The sequence below is a fragment of the Leuciscus leuciscus genome (assembly GCF_965113295.1).
Source record: "Leuciscus leuciscus genome assembly, chromosome: 8".
Classification (NCBI taxonomy): Eukaryota; Metazoa; Chordata; class Actinopteri; order Cypriniformes; family Leuciscidae; genus Leuciscus; species Leuciscus leuciscus.
The window spans coordinates 34,251,890-34,269,201 of NC_138732.1; the positions used below are offsets into that span (position 1 = coordinate 34,251,890).

The window sequence follows — 17,312 nt, forward strand, 5'->3', positions numbered from 1 at the left end:
ACCTCACCTGCGTCCAAATCTGGACCGCAGCTGGCACTGTGCTGTGTCTCTCCACGGTCACCGACCACGCCCCGACACTCGTCTTGGCTTTCATCCTGTACAGGACTCAACGAGATGTGAACATCTACAGCCAAGCTCACGAAAGCCGTGTCCGAAGGTCTCAGAGGGAATCCCCGGAAAGGGGGTGCCAAGTCAGAGACCACGCCGAACCTCATCGAGCTGAATCCTCAGCTTCTAAGGACCACCTGCTATCCTACCATCATGATCCACCTGCTACACGACCATCAGGATTCACCTGTCATTCATTGTGCTAATTTGTTGTTCGATGAAGTCCATCCCCGGTCTTCATCTAACAAAAAGGGGGAATTATGTAGCAACAATGACATCTGCTTTTCACATTAAGTGAATCATGTGATGTCGAACACATCTTCTTTGTCCAAACAGCGCTGGTTAATAATTCCCCACGGAATAATTCACCAGTGCCGGGGTGTCTGTCGCCCCCCAGTTCAGCGCGGACTCCCTGTGACTTTTACAACCTCACAGACTCGTGACATTCCAGAACACACACACACATACACACACACACACACACACACACACACCAACATCCTTTTGTGTTTAACTTAAAATGTGTGTAACTCAGACTTGTATCTGAACTTCCTGTATGTATGTGTGATTAATGTTGTTTTGATCATATAGTTATGATCTTCGAGTGTTTGGATCTGAAATGTATTTTTGAAGAATGTTCTCCCAGTAGAATCGCATCCCGTAACCCGAGCTCATTGACAGGTCATAAAATTTGACCACAGAGCTATCCAGCCCTATGCATGAGATAACAGGGTCGCAACATTCCAACACACACACATACAAACACACTCTGGACTGTGAAACAGAAACCCCCTACAGAAAAGGACTTTTACCCATAAAGTCACTCTTAAAGGTACTAAATATATAAATTTGTGTGTTAAGAGGTGTGTGTAAACCATAGGAAAGCATATGTCCTATTTGTGACATTAATAGAACTGCTATTGCCTATACAAATGCATAATAATGTATCTTTGCCTGGCTACAACGCCTAGATTCTATTTTTGATATCTCTGTAATCCTCTCCAGCTAACGGAGTTGAATTCCGATAGCAGAAATCAGTAATGCGCATTGTTTTATAAGTTCATATGTCTGGAGAAAATCCTCTCCAGTTAAAGTCAATCATGACTCATTCGAGTGGGCGTGTCTAACCGGACAAAGGAATCTTCCCGCTCGAAAAATCTCGACAGCTGATTCGTCCTACACGAAGGAGGGGACGGCACCTGGGACACTGATAAAAGTCCAAAACCTTCTCTCATCCCTCTCTCAACTCATCCAACTTCTCTTGATCCTCTCCCAGGCGCAGCGTTTCTCCAAGGAACATCTGAAGGAGGCCCTGGCCTTCTCCATCGAACGAACCCATGTTCGAGTCGTAGCTGCCGGTCTTTGCAACTAAGATTTCCAGCCTCTCCCATCCCGGGAGACGAATCTGAACTTTCTCGGTAACATTACATTCAGTGAGCCTTTCAAGCTTCCCGCGACACCGGAAGACGCAGCAGAAACAGGACACCATCCTCGCTTCTTGCATCAGCTTCAGCCTGACCAGAAAGAGCACTCGCAAGTATATTGATTCCTATAAAAGCTGTTCCAGGTGTCTCGTAACGTAGGTTTCTGTATGTAATAATTACTAGCTTTTCCCTTCTCTCTATATCTTTCTTCCTTTCATTTCATTTCATTCTGATCACGCTGTTTATGTTTTTGTTCGGTTAAATGTTTGTTTGCATTTTTACGCACGTTTATGTTTGTAGTTTATATAATCTCTAGTGTGTGCCATTTTATTAATAAACCCATGTATACTTTTAATTGTCTCTGTGTTTGAAAACCCACCTTATAAAGTCAATGAAATTTCAAGATCTAAGCTACAAGCTCGATATTGACTACCTTGAGTAGTTTTAATTCATAAACTCAGAAAGTTTGATATTCGCGGCCAGAAGATAAAACTTTCTTGGAGTTTGAAAAGAGATACCCCCTTCTTAACCCTCTGAGGTCGAGAAACGCGCCCACGCGTTTTGCTGGATTTTTTTCACATAGCAGCAACATAAACTTAAAAAAATCCGTCATTTATGGTCATATAAATAAAATAAATACATGATTATAAACTATAGAGGGTCTTCTTTTTTTTGTGTACACTCACATTAACATCAAAACCTTGTTTTTATTTTTAAATAAATAAAATAAACAGGGTGCGCTTTCAGCTCACTCTGTCTCCGCAAAAATCTTTCTGAAACAAGTCTGGAAAACTCAGCGAATACTTATCACACAACCATGAAACATGCGTCTAAAGAAAGCTTTAAATTTCTACTTTAAAATAAAACAGTTCACATTCAAAACAAATATTCTCCTGCAATGTAATCTGTATGAAACTAAAGAGAAGTACAGTTTCTCCCGTCTCATCTAATTATCTGTAATTAGTTCACACCCACTCGCAGAGCGCGCTATTCATAAGATAATGTGCTGAGGTGATCTATGCAAAATAAGGTAAACGCCCCCTGAAATGAGTTCACACCCACTCGCAGAGCGCGCTATTCATAAGATAATGTGCTGAGGTGATCTATGCAAAATAAGGTAAAAAGCCCCCTGAAATGCCTTAAAACCAGCAAGTTTCATTCAATCACTTTCCTACGCCGTTGGAAGATGACACACAGCCCTTCAGCTCGTCCTGGATAGCAATGAAGAGTTCACTTTTTCCTCAGAAGAAGAACAGGACTCTGACAACGAACGTTTGTATTTTTGAAGAGCGACTTGATCCAGCCGTGGATATTTCGGATGAGTAAGTCTTTTTAAATTTACTTGCATTAGTTGACAAGCTATTTTGTATAAACGTAGGCTACATATTTTACTGGTTGGACCATTTCCATACTTGTCATTCAGAGTAATTATATTTAAATTGTCTAGGCTATGCTTTATAAAGTAGGAGAGAGGCTTCATGCAGTCTGTTTTCTTTCGTTTTTAATAGTTTTGTTTAAAATAACACATTTCGAGCTTTCTATATATTTCTCTGGTATTTTAGGCAAAGCTTATGAGTTTGGGTTCATTTATGAGGCCTCCAGTTCCTGCTATTTTTAATTCTTATGTTTTAAATACAGGCATTTGGTTGATGAAACAACTATTAAAATTAAGATACAATTAATACAAAACGAAATTCACTTTAAAGAAAGGCTTTATACAAAAAATAAACTTAATGAAATGGTCAAAATCTTGTCTGCCCACTCCATTTGTCTCGCGATTGCGCATGATCTTACTCATGCTTTTCACTTTTCATATAATCAACATAAATGAAAAAAAAAAAAAAAAAGATTTTATTTAAACCTAAATATGAACTAAATTGTTTTATTTAATTTTAATGACTAGGCTACAACACGTAGGCCAATTAGCCTACAGTACAGAGAAATTAGTTGACAAGCTATTTTAAATAAACGTAGGCTACAGATTTTACTGGTTGGACCATTTCCATACTTTCCATTCAGAGTAATTTATATTTAAATGAAGAGTGCTTGCAAATATCTATTGCAAATGTGTGTATGTGCTGAAATGTGTAAATATGCCCAGCTGATGAATTGCAAATGTGTTAATGTTTGCGTTGTGCTATCTCCGGTAATGGCCCATTACACGCAATATATGCCTACAGCACGTGTCTACAATTATTTGCATCAGTTATTCATATAGACTAATGGTAATATACTTTGAAATATTTATGTTATAATAGTTTTCAACTTTTTTTAAAACAGGAATGCTGCATCTCCTTCATCTGCAACTCGGAGGGCGCGCAGCAACACAGTTGAACGTCAGAAAGAGTAAGTACATATTTACCAATGTTTGTGCAATTTTGTTTATATACTTATTACAATATGAGCCTGTATGAGTTTATTTATTTTTGGAGGTTGGTTGATAATGTTACATATTTTTTCTTTGTGCTATCTTATCAGCATGCTAATGCCCATCAGTTGTGCATGTGCTGGAATAGTACTCTATATGATAATAATAGTTTTCAACTTTTTTTGAAAGGAATGATGTAGGTTGCTCACTCTCACCTCTCACTGCAACTCGCACTAAGAGGGCACGCAGCAACACAGACAGAAATCAGAAGGAGTAAGTACATATTTACCCACTATTTTACAGATGTTAGACCAATTTTGTTTATATACTTAGTTATGCTACAAATGTACATATGCCTGCCTGTGTGGATTGCCAGACACAATTGCAAAACACAATTACCAGACACAATTGCAAAAATTGTGGTGTTATGTATGCACAATATTACAATTAGTGATTGGTAATGTTAGTATAAAAGAGCTTATTTTTGTTGTTTTACCAAAATGCTGACTGTCCATCAGTTATGCATGTGCTGGTATAGTACTTTGTTCAACCTTTATTAATATTAATATTATTATTTTTATAGGAATGTGGTAGCATCACTCTCACCCTCACCTGCAACTCGCACTGGGAGGGCACGCGACAGGTGTCGTTCAGTTTTGAGAACAACTGAAAAGTAAGTACACTTATTCCCTTTCTTTCAGATATTAGTATAATTCTGTACATATTCTGGTTTTACATAGTCCATACAAACATTATGTGTCTGTATGGCTTTGCATCTGGCCAATGTTACTTATAATGATTGAAATGCAGTTGTTATATTTTGTGTAATAAACATGCTCACAGTTGTTTGTTTGTTTTACAGCTATAAAGGTGATGGTGATCATCAGACACCTGTTGCAAAGAGGGCCAAGACAAACATTCAGACAAGCAACAAGCAGTCTACTCTGTCATGGAAAACAGAGACTGACATTGATATGGTTCCACAGACTCTGAGATTCCTGCCTGCACGGGAACCTGGACCACAGCTGAGTTTAAAACATTGCAAATTTAAAACATTTAGTTCCTCCTCATAGAGGAATTACAATAAAACTGTGAAAAACAAAACCTTTGAATCTCCTCTTTGTTCAGGCTGCCTCTCTTGATGGCCCATTAGTCATTGGGGGAGTGTCTGTCACACCCCTGGTCTGAATCTCATTAATATTGATGAGCGATTACCCCTCCCACGCATAAACCTCTTCTGACAAAAAAAACTGTTTTACAATGTTTAAATCAATGTATTGTTTTAAGAGAACGATCAGGCAGGATGAATTTCACATCATTTTGAAGCCAGAACTAGAAACGGCAACATATATTAGTCAAGAGTCTTGTGGGCACATATTTAGAATGTGTTTTGTGTTCTTAAAAAAAGAAAGTTGCTGAATTTTTTTTTAAATAACCACGCATAAACATTATTCTCTTAAAAATACAAAGATTTACAAGCATGTTGATCAGATATTATGCTAGCCCTGTTTGTGTTATATAGAGTGAATTTACACTTTTGCCATTAACATGTTTATAAATAACTGAAAAAAAAACAAATGTCAGAGCATGTCAGAACACCTCCAGGGCCCCAAAAACACCTCAGACCTCAGAGGGTTAACTGTAATGATCAGACAGTACAGAACAAGGTAATCTCGATAATTGATAAAATAAATGTACATGCGACTTATGAATTATGACCATGAGTCATAAATATTAATATTTCCAAAATTCCCTATATTCTTGAGCTAATTCACATTTACCCCGAGTCGTTATTGTTACAATCATAAGCACTGTCTCAGAACAAGCCGTTCTCAGATTCGCGGCAATGTGACGTCACTTTGCACAGGCCCCTCCCACGACTGTTGATTGACACTGCAGTTTGAGCATAGACCCGCCCTGAGGGAGCGGGACACAGTCCGCCATTGTTTTGACGCTTGAGCAGCTGTAGACTAGCCTGACTACGTCAGACTTCGTACTTCCGCTTAATTTCAGTTCGCTTCTGTACTCAGTCTGAGATAGCGACCTATCTCTCAGTTTTCCTCCGGCCTCAAAACAGCCGGCCAATCAACGAACAGAGGGCGGGCTGAGAGCCGTGACATAGACGCTGATTGTACCGTGGATGCGGAGATTTACTTCACATAATCTGCAAAAGTCGTTCACAGCCATGTTCACTCCGGTATTTCGCTCGATGGTTTTGTTTTCACATCATACATGTGTTTACAGTGGAAGTTCGATGCGGCTGAGCCAGCGCATAACACACGTCATAACCAAACGTTATGTGATTGGCTTACGGGTAACCAATGATTTAAAACTTCAGACAAGCGCCCAGGCTAGCTAGTTTTACCAGGCTAGCTGTAGACAAGAATGTCTCCTAAGTGATTGAGGGTTTTTGTTGTTGGATGTAAGAATGAACATAGCAGTCTTCATTTACTCCCGTTGTTCCTCGAGGATGGATCTCACCAACTGTTCGTGATCCAGTTTACAGTCTCTGGAGCGACAGGCCTAACGTTACTGATCACGGCAGAAATGAAAGTGGGAAGCGCGCACTTTATGACAGCTCATCGAGTAGTTTTACGGATATACAGTGTACCAGTTTAGGTACACAAAGGCTGCCCGCTGCTCTGGGTGTGTGTATCCACGTTTGCAGTGTGTGTGTGTTAACTACTCACTACTCTGCTCCTAATGTGTGTGCATTAACTTGGATGGGTTAAATGCAGAGGTCAAATTCCAAGTATGGGTTACCATACTTGGCCGTCATGTGTCACTTTCACTTTCACTTTATTAAAGGCACACTATGCAGCTTTCCGTTTTTGTCAAACAGCGACCCCTAGAGTCGCTGTGGAGTACTTGTATTTAATATTACTGTCGCCACTCGCGCAGAGCCGTCTCTGCACTCACAGCCTGATCCCTTCCGCCCTCTATACCGGTACCTGTTCAGTAGGATGGAGGCTGTAATGAGTGGAAATAAGGTGTGGCCCCTTTAAGAGCTGCGCGCGCCCTGTTGAACTGTCGGCAGTCTGTATTGTATGTGCACCTCGAACACCCCCATGTATGCGGGTTATTTCAGTTTGATGCTCATTCTTATCTTATTTTTGTTTATCAAGTAAAGCTGTGGACGGTAGAATGGGTGACAAACAGTTACACGAGTTCGATTGGGGAATAAAGTGCAAGTTGTGAGATGCCAATCGCCTCCGTGAGTCTGTCTGGCCTCTGTAATAACTTCATCTGTGAGCTATCCCTATTTCTCCTCCTGACACAACGCGTTACAAAGCGTTGGACATCGAACAGGCACAGATAAGCTCTGAAGATGTCTACTAGTCCATCAACAAGAACGATATTTACTCGAGTCTGACTCCTTGCTCGGTCAGTCTGCCGTTTCCTCTTTCTTTGGTCCTCCGACAAACCTTTCCTAGCTTTCTGCTTCTTTTTTACCGGTTCAGCCATGACGAAAGTGTGAAGAACTCAGTATCTAACGTTACCTTTTTCTACGTGTACGTGTGCACTGTGCAGTGCCATAAAGCAATTTGTTACAACGCGAGACCTGATATCAAGCGATACACGCCCGCCGGCCCAAAGTTGCAAGGGTGGTTTTTCTGCTCACAGGCGCTTGGGGGGTGCGAGACGACCACCATTCAACCCGAAATAAGTCATATAACTATTCCAATGACTCCGAAGCTGTTCGGATAAGACTTAAATGCTCACATCTTATACTGTTTTTATTTAGCTGCTCTTACAGTGATTTTCTGGAGTAAAACTAACGCTTCATCTTTTGTGTGATGTACAATAAACTTAATCGAACTCATCAGTATATTTTGGTCATCATTCGGACGAGGTCTGCTACAGCAGGCTTGTATTAATAGTGGATAAAAGCAGATGACAAATAAGTTATAACCATAATTAAGCTAAACTATACCTGTTCAATCTCCATACAGTATATATTCTCTGGCTCTGTGGGCATTATTGTCCGACTCCGAGTCGAAATGAACACCACTAATGAGAGTTTCTGTTTTGATATTATCAGATGAGATTGTCCTGGCTCTGAGCGCGAGCTCGTAAGGCTCCACCCTTTGGGCGGCAGCAGCAGCTCATTTGCATTTAAAGGGATACACACTAAAACGGTGTGTTTTTCTGAGCCCCCAAAAAATGACAATTTAAACATGCTGTAAAAAAAATATCTGTTGGGTATTTTGAGCTAAAACTTCACATACATACTCTGGGGACATCAGAGACTTATTTTACATCTTGTGAAAAGGGTCATAATAGGTGCCCTGTAAGCATAAATACTGTTAAGGAAGTTTGTAGTAGACTAATTTACACACACACACACACACACACACACACACACACACACACACACACACACACACACACACACACACACACACACACACACACCCTTCATGTTTTATGGGGATTTTCCATAGAAATAATGATTTGTTTTACTGTACAAATTATATCCCCTAATCTGAAACCTCCCATTACAGAAAATGTTCTGCATTATGTATGATTTACAAGCTGTTTTCCTTGTGGGGACCAAAAAAATGTCCCCATAAGATCAATAAGCAGGTGAGTTTGATCAAGGTTGCTGCTAAACTCTGCAGGAAAATAGACCTCGAGGACCAGAGTTGAGAACCCCTGCCCTACACATTGATTGCAAATGTTCTGATTCTTTATTATTGTTGGGTAATTGTCACGGATCTGCCAGGCTGTCACATCAGCCATTCACACAGCACACCTTCACCAGAGTACTGAACACTCACACCTGCACTTCATCTGCACCATCATCAAGCCAGCTACAAAAGCACACACCTCGTCTCACATCATTGTCTGGTCTTGTTTCTATGAAGTGCTTACCTGTTCTCCAGCGTTGGTACTCCAGTGTATTCCTCTCCTGTGTTCTCCTGTCATCATCCTGCATACTCACCAAACACGAAGAGGTGTGTGCGTCCATCCAGCCGTCCGTCCAACTATCCATGATCTCCTGCACCTGTAAAACAAGGAAGGTCTTTGTTACTAAGCTTTACTCATTCTTCAAAGTCTATTTGAACTGCATACTCATCCGTATTCTCCATTCTGCTCAGTGCTGTTAATAAAGCTCACATTTCAATGTATTTCTTTGTGTCTGGATCTGCATTCTGTAACAGGTAACACTTTACAATAAGGCTTTATTAGTTAATTCACTATAGTTAACATAAACTGACAATGGACAATACTCCTAAAGCAGTTATTAATCTTGGTTAATGTTCATTTCAACATGTAATAACACATTATTAAATTCAGAAGGATTTAATGGACCTGAGCTAACATGAACTAACAATGATCAGTTGTATTTTTTTTAAACTAATGTTAACAAAGAATAACTATGGTAACAGATGTAGCTTTTGCTCAATGTTAATGTTGGTTAATGCATTAACTGACTTTACCTTATTGTAAAGTGTTACCTATTGTTCTTTATAATTCTTTATTACACTTGAATCAGTTTAAAACATTTGTTTACTTTATGTAGTTTTTGGGTAATATATAAAACCTGTTATTGTTTGAAAACGCTCATTTTCAATATCGTGATAATACCATATATATTCGGTCAAATTCCTAAAAAAAAAACAATAATAATATTAATGTCCATGGGAAAATGTGGGTCCCATGGCCAAACCAGTTGAGAACTGCTGGTCCAGTATAAGGGACAATTTCAGATACAGCCGTAGTGTCTTAGTGACTGTTCAAAGTCTTGTTTGTTGTAAATATTTGTAAAAAAAAAAAGAAAAAAAAATCAGCTTGCCAATTTATTTGTAATTTTACTTATTATGGCAGTAATTCTGAATTTAATATCTTTGTTACTGTGAAGATGTTTCATTCAAAAGGAATCGATAAAACAAAACTCTTTAATAATTATGTGGACAAGACTGAAAAGATATATTGAAGCTCTACAACTATGATGTCACAGAGACATTCTATAGAACTCTCCAGAGCAAAAGTCCCACAAAGACACAATCCTGAGGAGACTTTAATCAGAGTTTGAGGAGAGAAGACTGAATACATTTACAGTCCTGAGAGAACATGGAGAACATAAGAGCAACAGCCTTTGACGTGTTTGATGAAGCACGTTTACTGGGCGAACACACTGACTTGATCATCAAGTCAAATGACAGAGAATTTCAAGTGCACAAGATCATCATGTGTGGCTGCAGCTCCTACTTTAGGTGAGAAGAAGCATTTGAACTGCAATTGTGTGCAAATTACCTAGAAATGATTATAATTATATACATCATTTCCACTGCCAACATTATACGGTTGAAACTGCCTAAGTAAGTCCAAATATATAAATGCATGAAAATGAATGAGTGTATTGCCAGAAAAAAGAATGTAACTATGATATCTAGGCAAACACATTCTTGAAATTTTATTCTGGAAGTGGCTATGAATGAAGTTTTACCCAGCATTTCAAATTTAATATAGGAAACTGCATTGGCATCTGCAAGTTGACAGAGGACTTTTCCTCCTGCTCAAAGCTCCGCTGTAAAGCACAGCACTACATCCTGCAGCACTTTGAGGAGGTTCTGCACGTACCTGAGGAGTTCCTGGAGCTCTTCCTGGAACAGCTGGAGGCAGACATGGGGACTTGTGACTTGGTGACTTGGACTCGAGTCGCTATTTTTATGACTTGTGACTTGACTTGACAAAAAATAAAATACTTGAGACTTGACTCGGACTTGGAAGTTAAAGACTCGGGACTTGACATGACTTGAGACACGATGACTTGAATGACTTGAGTGTTAATCACATCATGTTTTCAGTTTGAATATAAAATATAGAAATTATTTTTAAAAATCAAGTTGATTACCCAGCTGGAGCGCAGGCTGAGAATAGCGTTGTCATGACTGGATCATGAAACTATCATCAGTCATGCCCTCTCGTACCTTACGCACACCACGCCCACTTAGATCAGATATCACATCAACATGTCAGCCGGAGGGGTACCGAGGGTCATCGCTTTCGGCTTCAAGAATTGTTCACAAGATGGCAAAAGACGAACAGCGCTGTAACGTAAATGCCTCTGGGTTAATGCGAATTAGCTCAAGAATATAGGGAATTTTGGCAATATTAATATTTATAACGCATGGTCATAATTCATAAATCGCATATGCATTTACTTTATCAATTATAGGAAATGCCTCGTTCTGTACTGTCTGATCATTACAGTTAAGAAGAAGTATTCCTGTTTACAAAACTCCAAGAGAGTTTATCTTCTGCCCATGAAGACAAAACCTCTTTGGGTTTATAAATTAAAACTACTCAAAGTAGTTTTATAATATAGAGCCTGTAGCTTTATAGATCTTTTGTTTCATTGACTTTATAAAAAGTGGGTTTTCAAACACAGAGACAGTTAAAAGTATAAATGGGTTTATTAATAAAATGGCACACGCTAGAGATTATAAGCTACAAATATAAACGTACGTAAAATGCAAACGATAAAACAGACAAACATTTAACCGAACAAAAACATGAAATGAAAGAAAGAAAGAAATAAAGAGTTAAGAGATAGAGGGTAACTTAATTCACAGACCTACAAGCTAAACACCAGGAATCAGCTGTTAGAGAGAACGATACTTGCGAGATGTGGTACTCTTTCAGTGTGATGCTGCAAAGGGGACGCGCGCGTGCGCGTGTCCGGCTGGTTTGCGTCTAGCTTTGTCTTCTGGGTCGTTTCGCAAAACGATGTAAAGGCTCACTTGAATTTAACGTTACCGAGAAAGTTCAGATTCGTCTCCCGGGATGGGAGAGGCTGGAAATCTTAGTTGCAAAGACCGGCTGTTACGACTCGAACATGGGTTCGTTCGATGGAGAAGGCCAGGGCCTCCTTCAGATGTTCCTTGGAGAAACGCTGCGCCGAGGAAGAGGGTCCAGAGAAGTTGGATGAGTTGAGTTGGAAGAGAGAGAGAGATGAGAGAAGGTTTTGGACTTTTATCAGTGTCCCAGGTGCCGTCCCCTCCTTCGTGTAGGACGAATCAGCTGTCGAGATTTTTCGAGCGGGAAGATTCCTTTGTCCGGTTAGACACGCCCACTCGAATGAGTCATGATTGACTTTAACTGGAGAGGATTTTCTCCAGACATATGAACTTATAAAACAATGCGCATCACTGAATTCTGCTATCGGAATTCAACTCCGTTAGCTGGAGAGGATTACAGAGATATCAAAAATAGAATCTAGGCGTTGTAGCCATGCAACGATACATTATTATGCATTTGTATAGGCAATAGCAGTTCTATTAATGTCACAAATAGGACATATGCTTTCCTATGGTTTACACACACCTCTTAACACACAAATTTACATATTTAGTACCTTTAAGAGTGACTTTATGGGTAAAAGTCCTTTTCTGTAGGGGGTTTCTGTTTCACAGTCCAGAGTGTGTTTGTATGTGTGTGTGTTGGAATGTTGCGACCCTGTTATCTCATGCATAGGGCTGGATAGCTCTGTGGTCAAATTTTATGACCTGCCAATGAGCTCGGGTTACGGAATGCGATTCTACTGGGAGAACATCCTTCAAAAATACATTTCAGATCCAAACACTCGAAGATCAGAACTATATGATCAAAACGACATTAATCACACATACATTCAGGGAGTTCAGATACCAGTCTGAGTTACACACATTTTAAGTTAAACACAAAAGGATGTTGGTGTGTGTGTGTGTGTGTGTGTGTGTACGTGTGTGTGTGTTCTGGAATGTCACGAGTCTGTGAGGTTGTAAAAGTCACAGGGAGTCCAGAGCTGAAATGGGGGTTTTAGAGGGGATTCTAAGAAAACAGGGTTTCCTTATGTGACTCAAATGTCCCTCGGGGGAGCCACAAAGATGCAATTTTGACCGTTCAAGCAGACTTGGAGATCAGGATTTACTAATTTGAACAGCATGTGACCGCATGTCATAGTCATTGTCGTTACAGCGCTTTGCAAGACATGCAACATTAACAGCCATTCTGCCCAGTAAGTGCTTGTCAATTTGTTAATGTTATCTGGTTAGTTGGTAGTTAGCTAATGTAATAATAGCTAAAGTAGCCATAAGGTTTTATCAGCGATTTCAGGCCCAAAAAAGGCCCAAATATAAATGATCACATTCATCTAATCTTTCCTAACGATGAGTGAGTGTGTGTGTGTGTGTGTGTGTGTGTGTGTGTGTGTGTGTGTGTGTGTGTGTGTGTGTGTGTGTGTGTGTGTGTGAGAGAGAGAGAGAGAGAGAGAGAGAGAGAGAGAGAGAGTGTGTGAGAGTGAGTGTGTGTGAGAGAGAGGAGAAATGTAACAAAGTTTAATGTTGTAAGTAAACTGTGTTTGAGAGAGAGAGAGAGAGAGAGAGAGGGAGGTGTTCAGAGAGGAGTCTGTTGGATGTTAAGCTGTTATTTGTTTTATGGACTCAATGTTGACAATTTAAAACATTTCAAACACTGTTGGCAGAAGTGAAAAATACATAATTTTATGAAGTTACAATTTTGTTTGATTCCATGATGTATTTTACTGAACATGAGTATTTACAATGCAAATCCAAATTATTGTAATTTACTGACAGTTAGGCTACTTATATCTTGTCTTTTCACTTTATTAAGATCAGATTCTGCAGGTAAAATTACAATAATAAGGTGACTTGACTTGGACTTGACTTGACCTACTACAGGACTTGACTTGACTTGACCAAGAAAAAAATACTTGGGACTAACTTGAGACTTGAAGGTTAAGACTTGAGACTTACTTGAGACTTACACATGTGTGACTTGGTCCCATCTCTGTGAAAATCCTGTCATCATTTACTCACCCTCAAGTTGTTCCAATCCTGTAGGGTTTCTCTGTCCTGCTGAACACAACATAAGATATTTTGAAGAGTATCGGTAACCAAACAGTTGATTGACCCCACTGACATCCATCATATTTTTTACCCCCATACTATGGAGGTCAATGGGGTCCATCAACTGTTTGGTTACCGATACTCTTCAAAATATCTTATTTTGTGTTCAGCAGGAGAAAGAAACTCATACAGGGCCATGAACTATTTGTTTGGTGTTTACTATTCCTTTAAAAGTACTAAACTGAAAGAAGGTCATGTGTGTTTTGGTGATTAAACCAAATGTTCCGTTACATATTACAATCATCTTGTGTTTTGAAACATTGATTATGTGGACTGAAAATGTGCATAACTGTAATGAAAGCATGGATCAGGTTTTGAAAGAATGACTAGCTGGGTTACAAGTGTGATCAGTTTGGATTTTTTTAGCTAAGAGTTTTGAAAATTGTAAACATTTAATAAATACTTTTTTTTTTACTAAAACAAGAGAAATTATCAAGACGAAAATATAGCAACGAAAAAACATCCTGCAATTATAAATGCTTAACAACATCATTTACCAATAAAGCCATTATCTGCAGTATATTTATCTATATAAAACGGGTAGTTCCAGTCCTTGGTTCTGATTAACGTTAGTGGGGTTTTTTCCAGATAAAACACGGCAATGATCGCTTCAATGGTTCAACATTTCACTGCACAACACCCCTAGCAACCATCTTAGCAACATAAACATAAACTTCTCATTGATATTGTTCATTGAAGCTTATAGAGTAGAGTATTACGAGAGTACCTGCATTTACAGTAGATATAGTCATATATTCATAATAAAAATCTGTTTGAATGTCCGCTGCAATATCTTGAACTTTTAACAGTTAAGGGGTTTTCCCGTGCCCTGACACCCTAGTCATTTGCGTCTGACAGACTGTCTCATAAAGACAGTCTTTGCCGCCATCTAATGGCGAAATAATGTAAATATAGTTGTTCCTACCTCTGATGTCGCGCGATGCAGCAGATTCACTTCTCCACACTGCATTCACTCACCGAACTCTTGACTGAGTGCTTATGACGTCACAAAGGCCGCGCCAGAACTCCTGAGGATGGAAATGGTTATTATTTAAATGTTCTAGTTGTTGATTCAAACAATTACATGAACCTTTTTTTTTTTTTTTTTTTTTTTATCACGTGTGAATGTTTTAAATTACTTTTATATATAGATTTTGATTTACCCTGCCAGCTCTAGACTTTCAATCTAAAACTATGAAAATTCATTGTAAAACTAAAATAAATAAATATATAACATTTGAATAGCCTATTTATCAAGTGAAAATGATTTCTTAAAAAGTTATTGTTTCCAGTTACCAAAGAGCCAACAAAATGAAATGAGGTGAACAGTATACTGTACATAAAAACCAGGTACATTTCACATATAAAATATTTTTATTCTGCTGTTTTTGTCAAATTATGCACAAATAAAAAGATAATTTGTTAGTAGTTAATATAAAATATTATTGGTTTGTATTCATTCACCATCGTCAATTTCAACACTGAATATTATCAAAAAGAATACATATTATTTTTTTAGTTGGCCCATTGACTTCAATTTTAAAACATGTTTGCTCAACTAGTTTCATAGTTCATTCAACTGAGAAGTTTTATTTAGTCCAACATTTAGAAATCTAGTGTGAAGATTCTGTCAATTACAAATGACAAAAAACTGTTTATTGTTTATCATTTTATTTGTTACATGTTATATGATAATAGGAATAGTTGTTGAATTAGTTACTAAGCAATTTTATACTGACGCTGCTAACATAAAATACTTAAGTGCCAAAAGATACATACAATTATTTGCATTTAAAGCACACAAAAAAAGAAAAAAACGTTTTTTTTTTCTCAGCATGGAATAGTTCAATCAACAGATGCTTGACATACGCACGTTGAAATACAAATACAAAATTAAAATGTAGTCGACTGAAATGTGCTTAAACACTACCGATTTGTTTATATACAAACTCTTCAAAAAATGTCATCTTAAAAAATGAAAATGTACAGTTCACTTCACCTCTGAACCGTTACGAGCATCAAGACACCGTTATAGACTTAAAGCAACATCCAGTCTAAAGAGTCTATTTAGTCAGTTACAAAATCTATCCCCCGGTTTCACAGACGAGGCTTAAACTAGTCCCAGAATAAAATGCATGTTTGGGCTGTTTTAACTGAAAGCAACTTGCACAGACGTATCTTATAATATGTCAGTGTCATTGTTTTGTCTCAACATACACATCGGTAATGTTTTTTTCTAAGGCACATTTATAAAAGGTACTTAAATGTCCTAATTGAACTAAGGCCTAATCCTGGCTTAGTCTAAGCCCTGTCTGTGAAACCAGGCCTAAATTTACTGACAAATTTCCTGAATAAAGACTGAAAACCAATTAAGTATAAACTGTCTTTTACATTAAAATGTACAAAAACCCGTTGCTATAAGCATACTTACCATACTCAACTACATTAAAGATCATGATGTTTAATGTCAGAAATGTCAGACTTTAATCTGCAGGAAAACTAGGCTAGATCTGGTTGTGCTGAAGCTCTCTCTCACTCCTGATGTTCAAAACAAACAGTCAACACTTTGTTAAAACTTCGCTCAGCCCAAAAGACCGGGACAGGAGAAGGAGAAGGACCAGGACACTAAAAGTGTTTGTAGAATAATCTTAATTACTTCTCAATGCTCAGTCGGACTTCATCTGACCAGCACAAATTCAACAAGTGTTCATGAAGACAATGGGAAATTACTGCTTCACAACATCATCCCGTGACGTTAAACACCTTCAAATTGAGACATATTTGTACAACACAGCACAAAACATACAGTAAAATTTGAGAAAAATAATGTAAAGAAAAAAATGACTGATATAGAAAGTAATATGACAGAGATAAAGTAATATGAAAAAAGATTTCAAATAGCATGAATGAAGGGCAATGCAGATGTATGTTTGCTCTCTTAAAGGGGTCATCGGATGCCCATTTTCCACAAGTTGGTATGATTCTTTAGGGTCTTCATGTAAAGTGTGTAACGTATACTAAAATTCCTCAATGGGTGTGTAAAACAACACCCTTTTTACCTCCTCCAAAACAGCTCTGTTCACAGCGACCCGTTTCGGTGCATGTCTCTTTAAATGATAATGAGCAACTGCTCACCCATGAGGGGTGTCCACCATAGACAGTATAAGAAGTGGACAGAGCCATCTCATTGGAACTCAATTGAGACAAGTGAAGGCCATTTTTAGCGATTTTTTTGGACTTCCGTTCCTGACGCGCAGACTCAAACCGAGCTTGACGACGTAGATGTGACGTGAGCAACCCGTCTGTCTTCTAGTGGCTGTGGCATGAGAAATCTGAATCATTCCCTTCCGAATCTTGCAGAGACGGAGAGCGTGAGTAGGAGGCAGGGCCGGAGTGGGGCCACTTTTCAGCCCGGGAGTTTCAGGCCTAAGACCGGCCCACTTTTTCCATGGTGGAATTCCAAATATTAGCACTTTTTCCAAATTGGATAAATGA

General features: G+C 38.6%; 1 protein-coding gene across 1 annotated transcript; it reads left to right on the forward strand.

The window, feature by feature from the left end:
* The first annotated feature begins 2,690 nt into the window (after positions 1 to 2,690).
* LOC309505081 (uncharacterized protein) lies at positions 2,691 to 5,004 on the forward strand. The gene is made up of 5 exons (XM_082178468.1): positions 2,691 to 2,854; positions 3,813 to 3,878; positions 4,090 to 4,173; positions 4,484 to 4,573; positions 4,763 to 5,004. Exons 1-5 carry the CDS (start codon positions 2,754 to 2,756, stop codon positions 4,971 to 4,973), a joined length of 552 nt encoding a protein of 183 aa, XP_082034594.1. The 5' UTR covers positions 2,691 to 2,753; the 3' UTR covers positions 4,974 to 5,004.
* The last annotated feature ends 12,308 nt before the right edge of the window (positions 5,005 to 17,312 follow it).

What these genes read in the sequence shown, in the direction of transcription:
- LOC309505081 (XM_082178468.1), top strand. Translation starts at nt 2,754, where the DNA reads ATGAAGAGTTCACTTTTTCCTCAGAAGAAGAACAGGACTCTGACAACG. An exon ending in ACAGACAGAAATCAGAAGGA is followed by an intron (nt 4,174 to 4,483) that starts GTAAGTACATAT and finishes TTATTTTTATAG; the next exon opens with GAATGTGGTAGCATCACTCT. An exon ending in GTTTTGAGAACAACTGAAAA is followed by an intron (nt 4,574 to 4,762) that starts GTAAGTACACTT and finishes TTTGTTTTACAG; the next exon opens with CTATAAAGGTGATGGTGATC.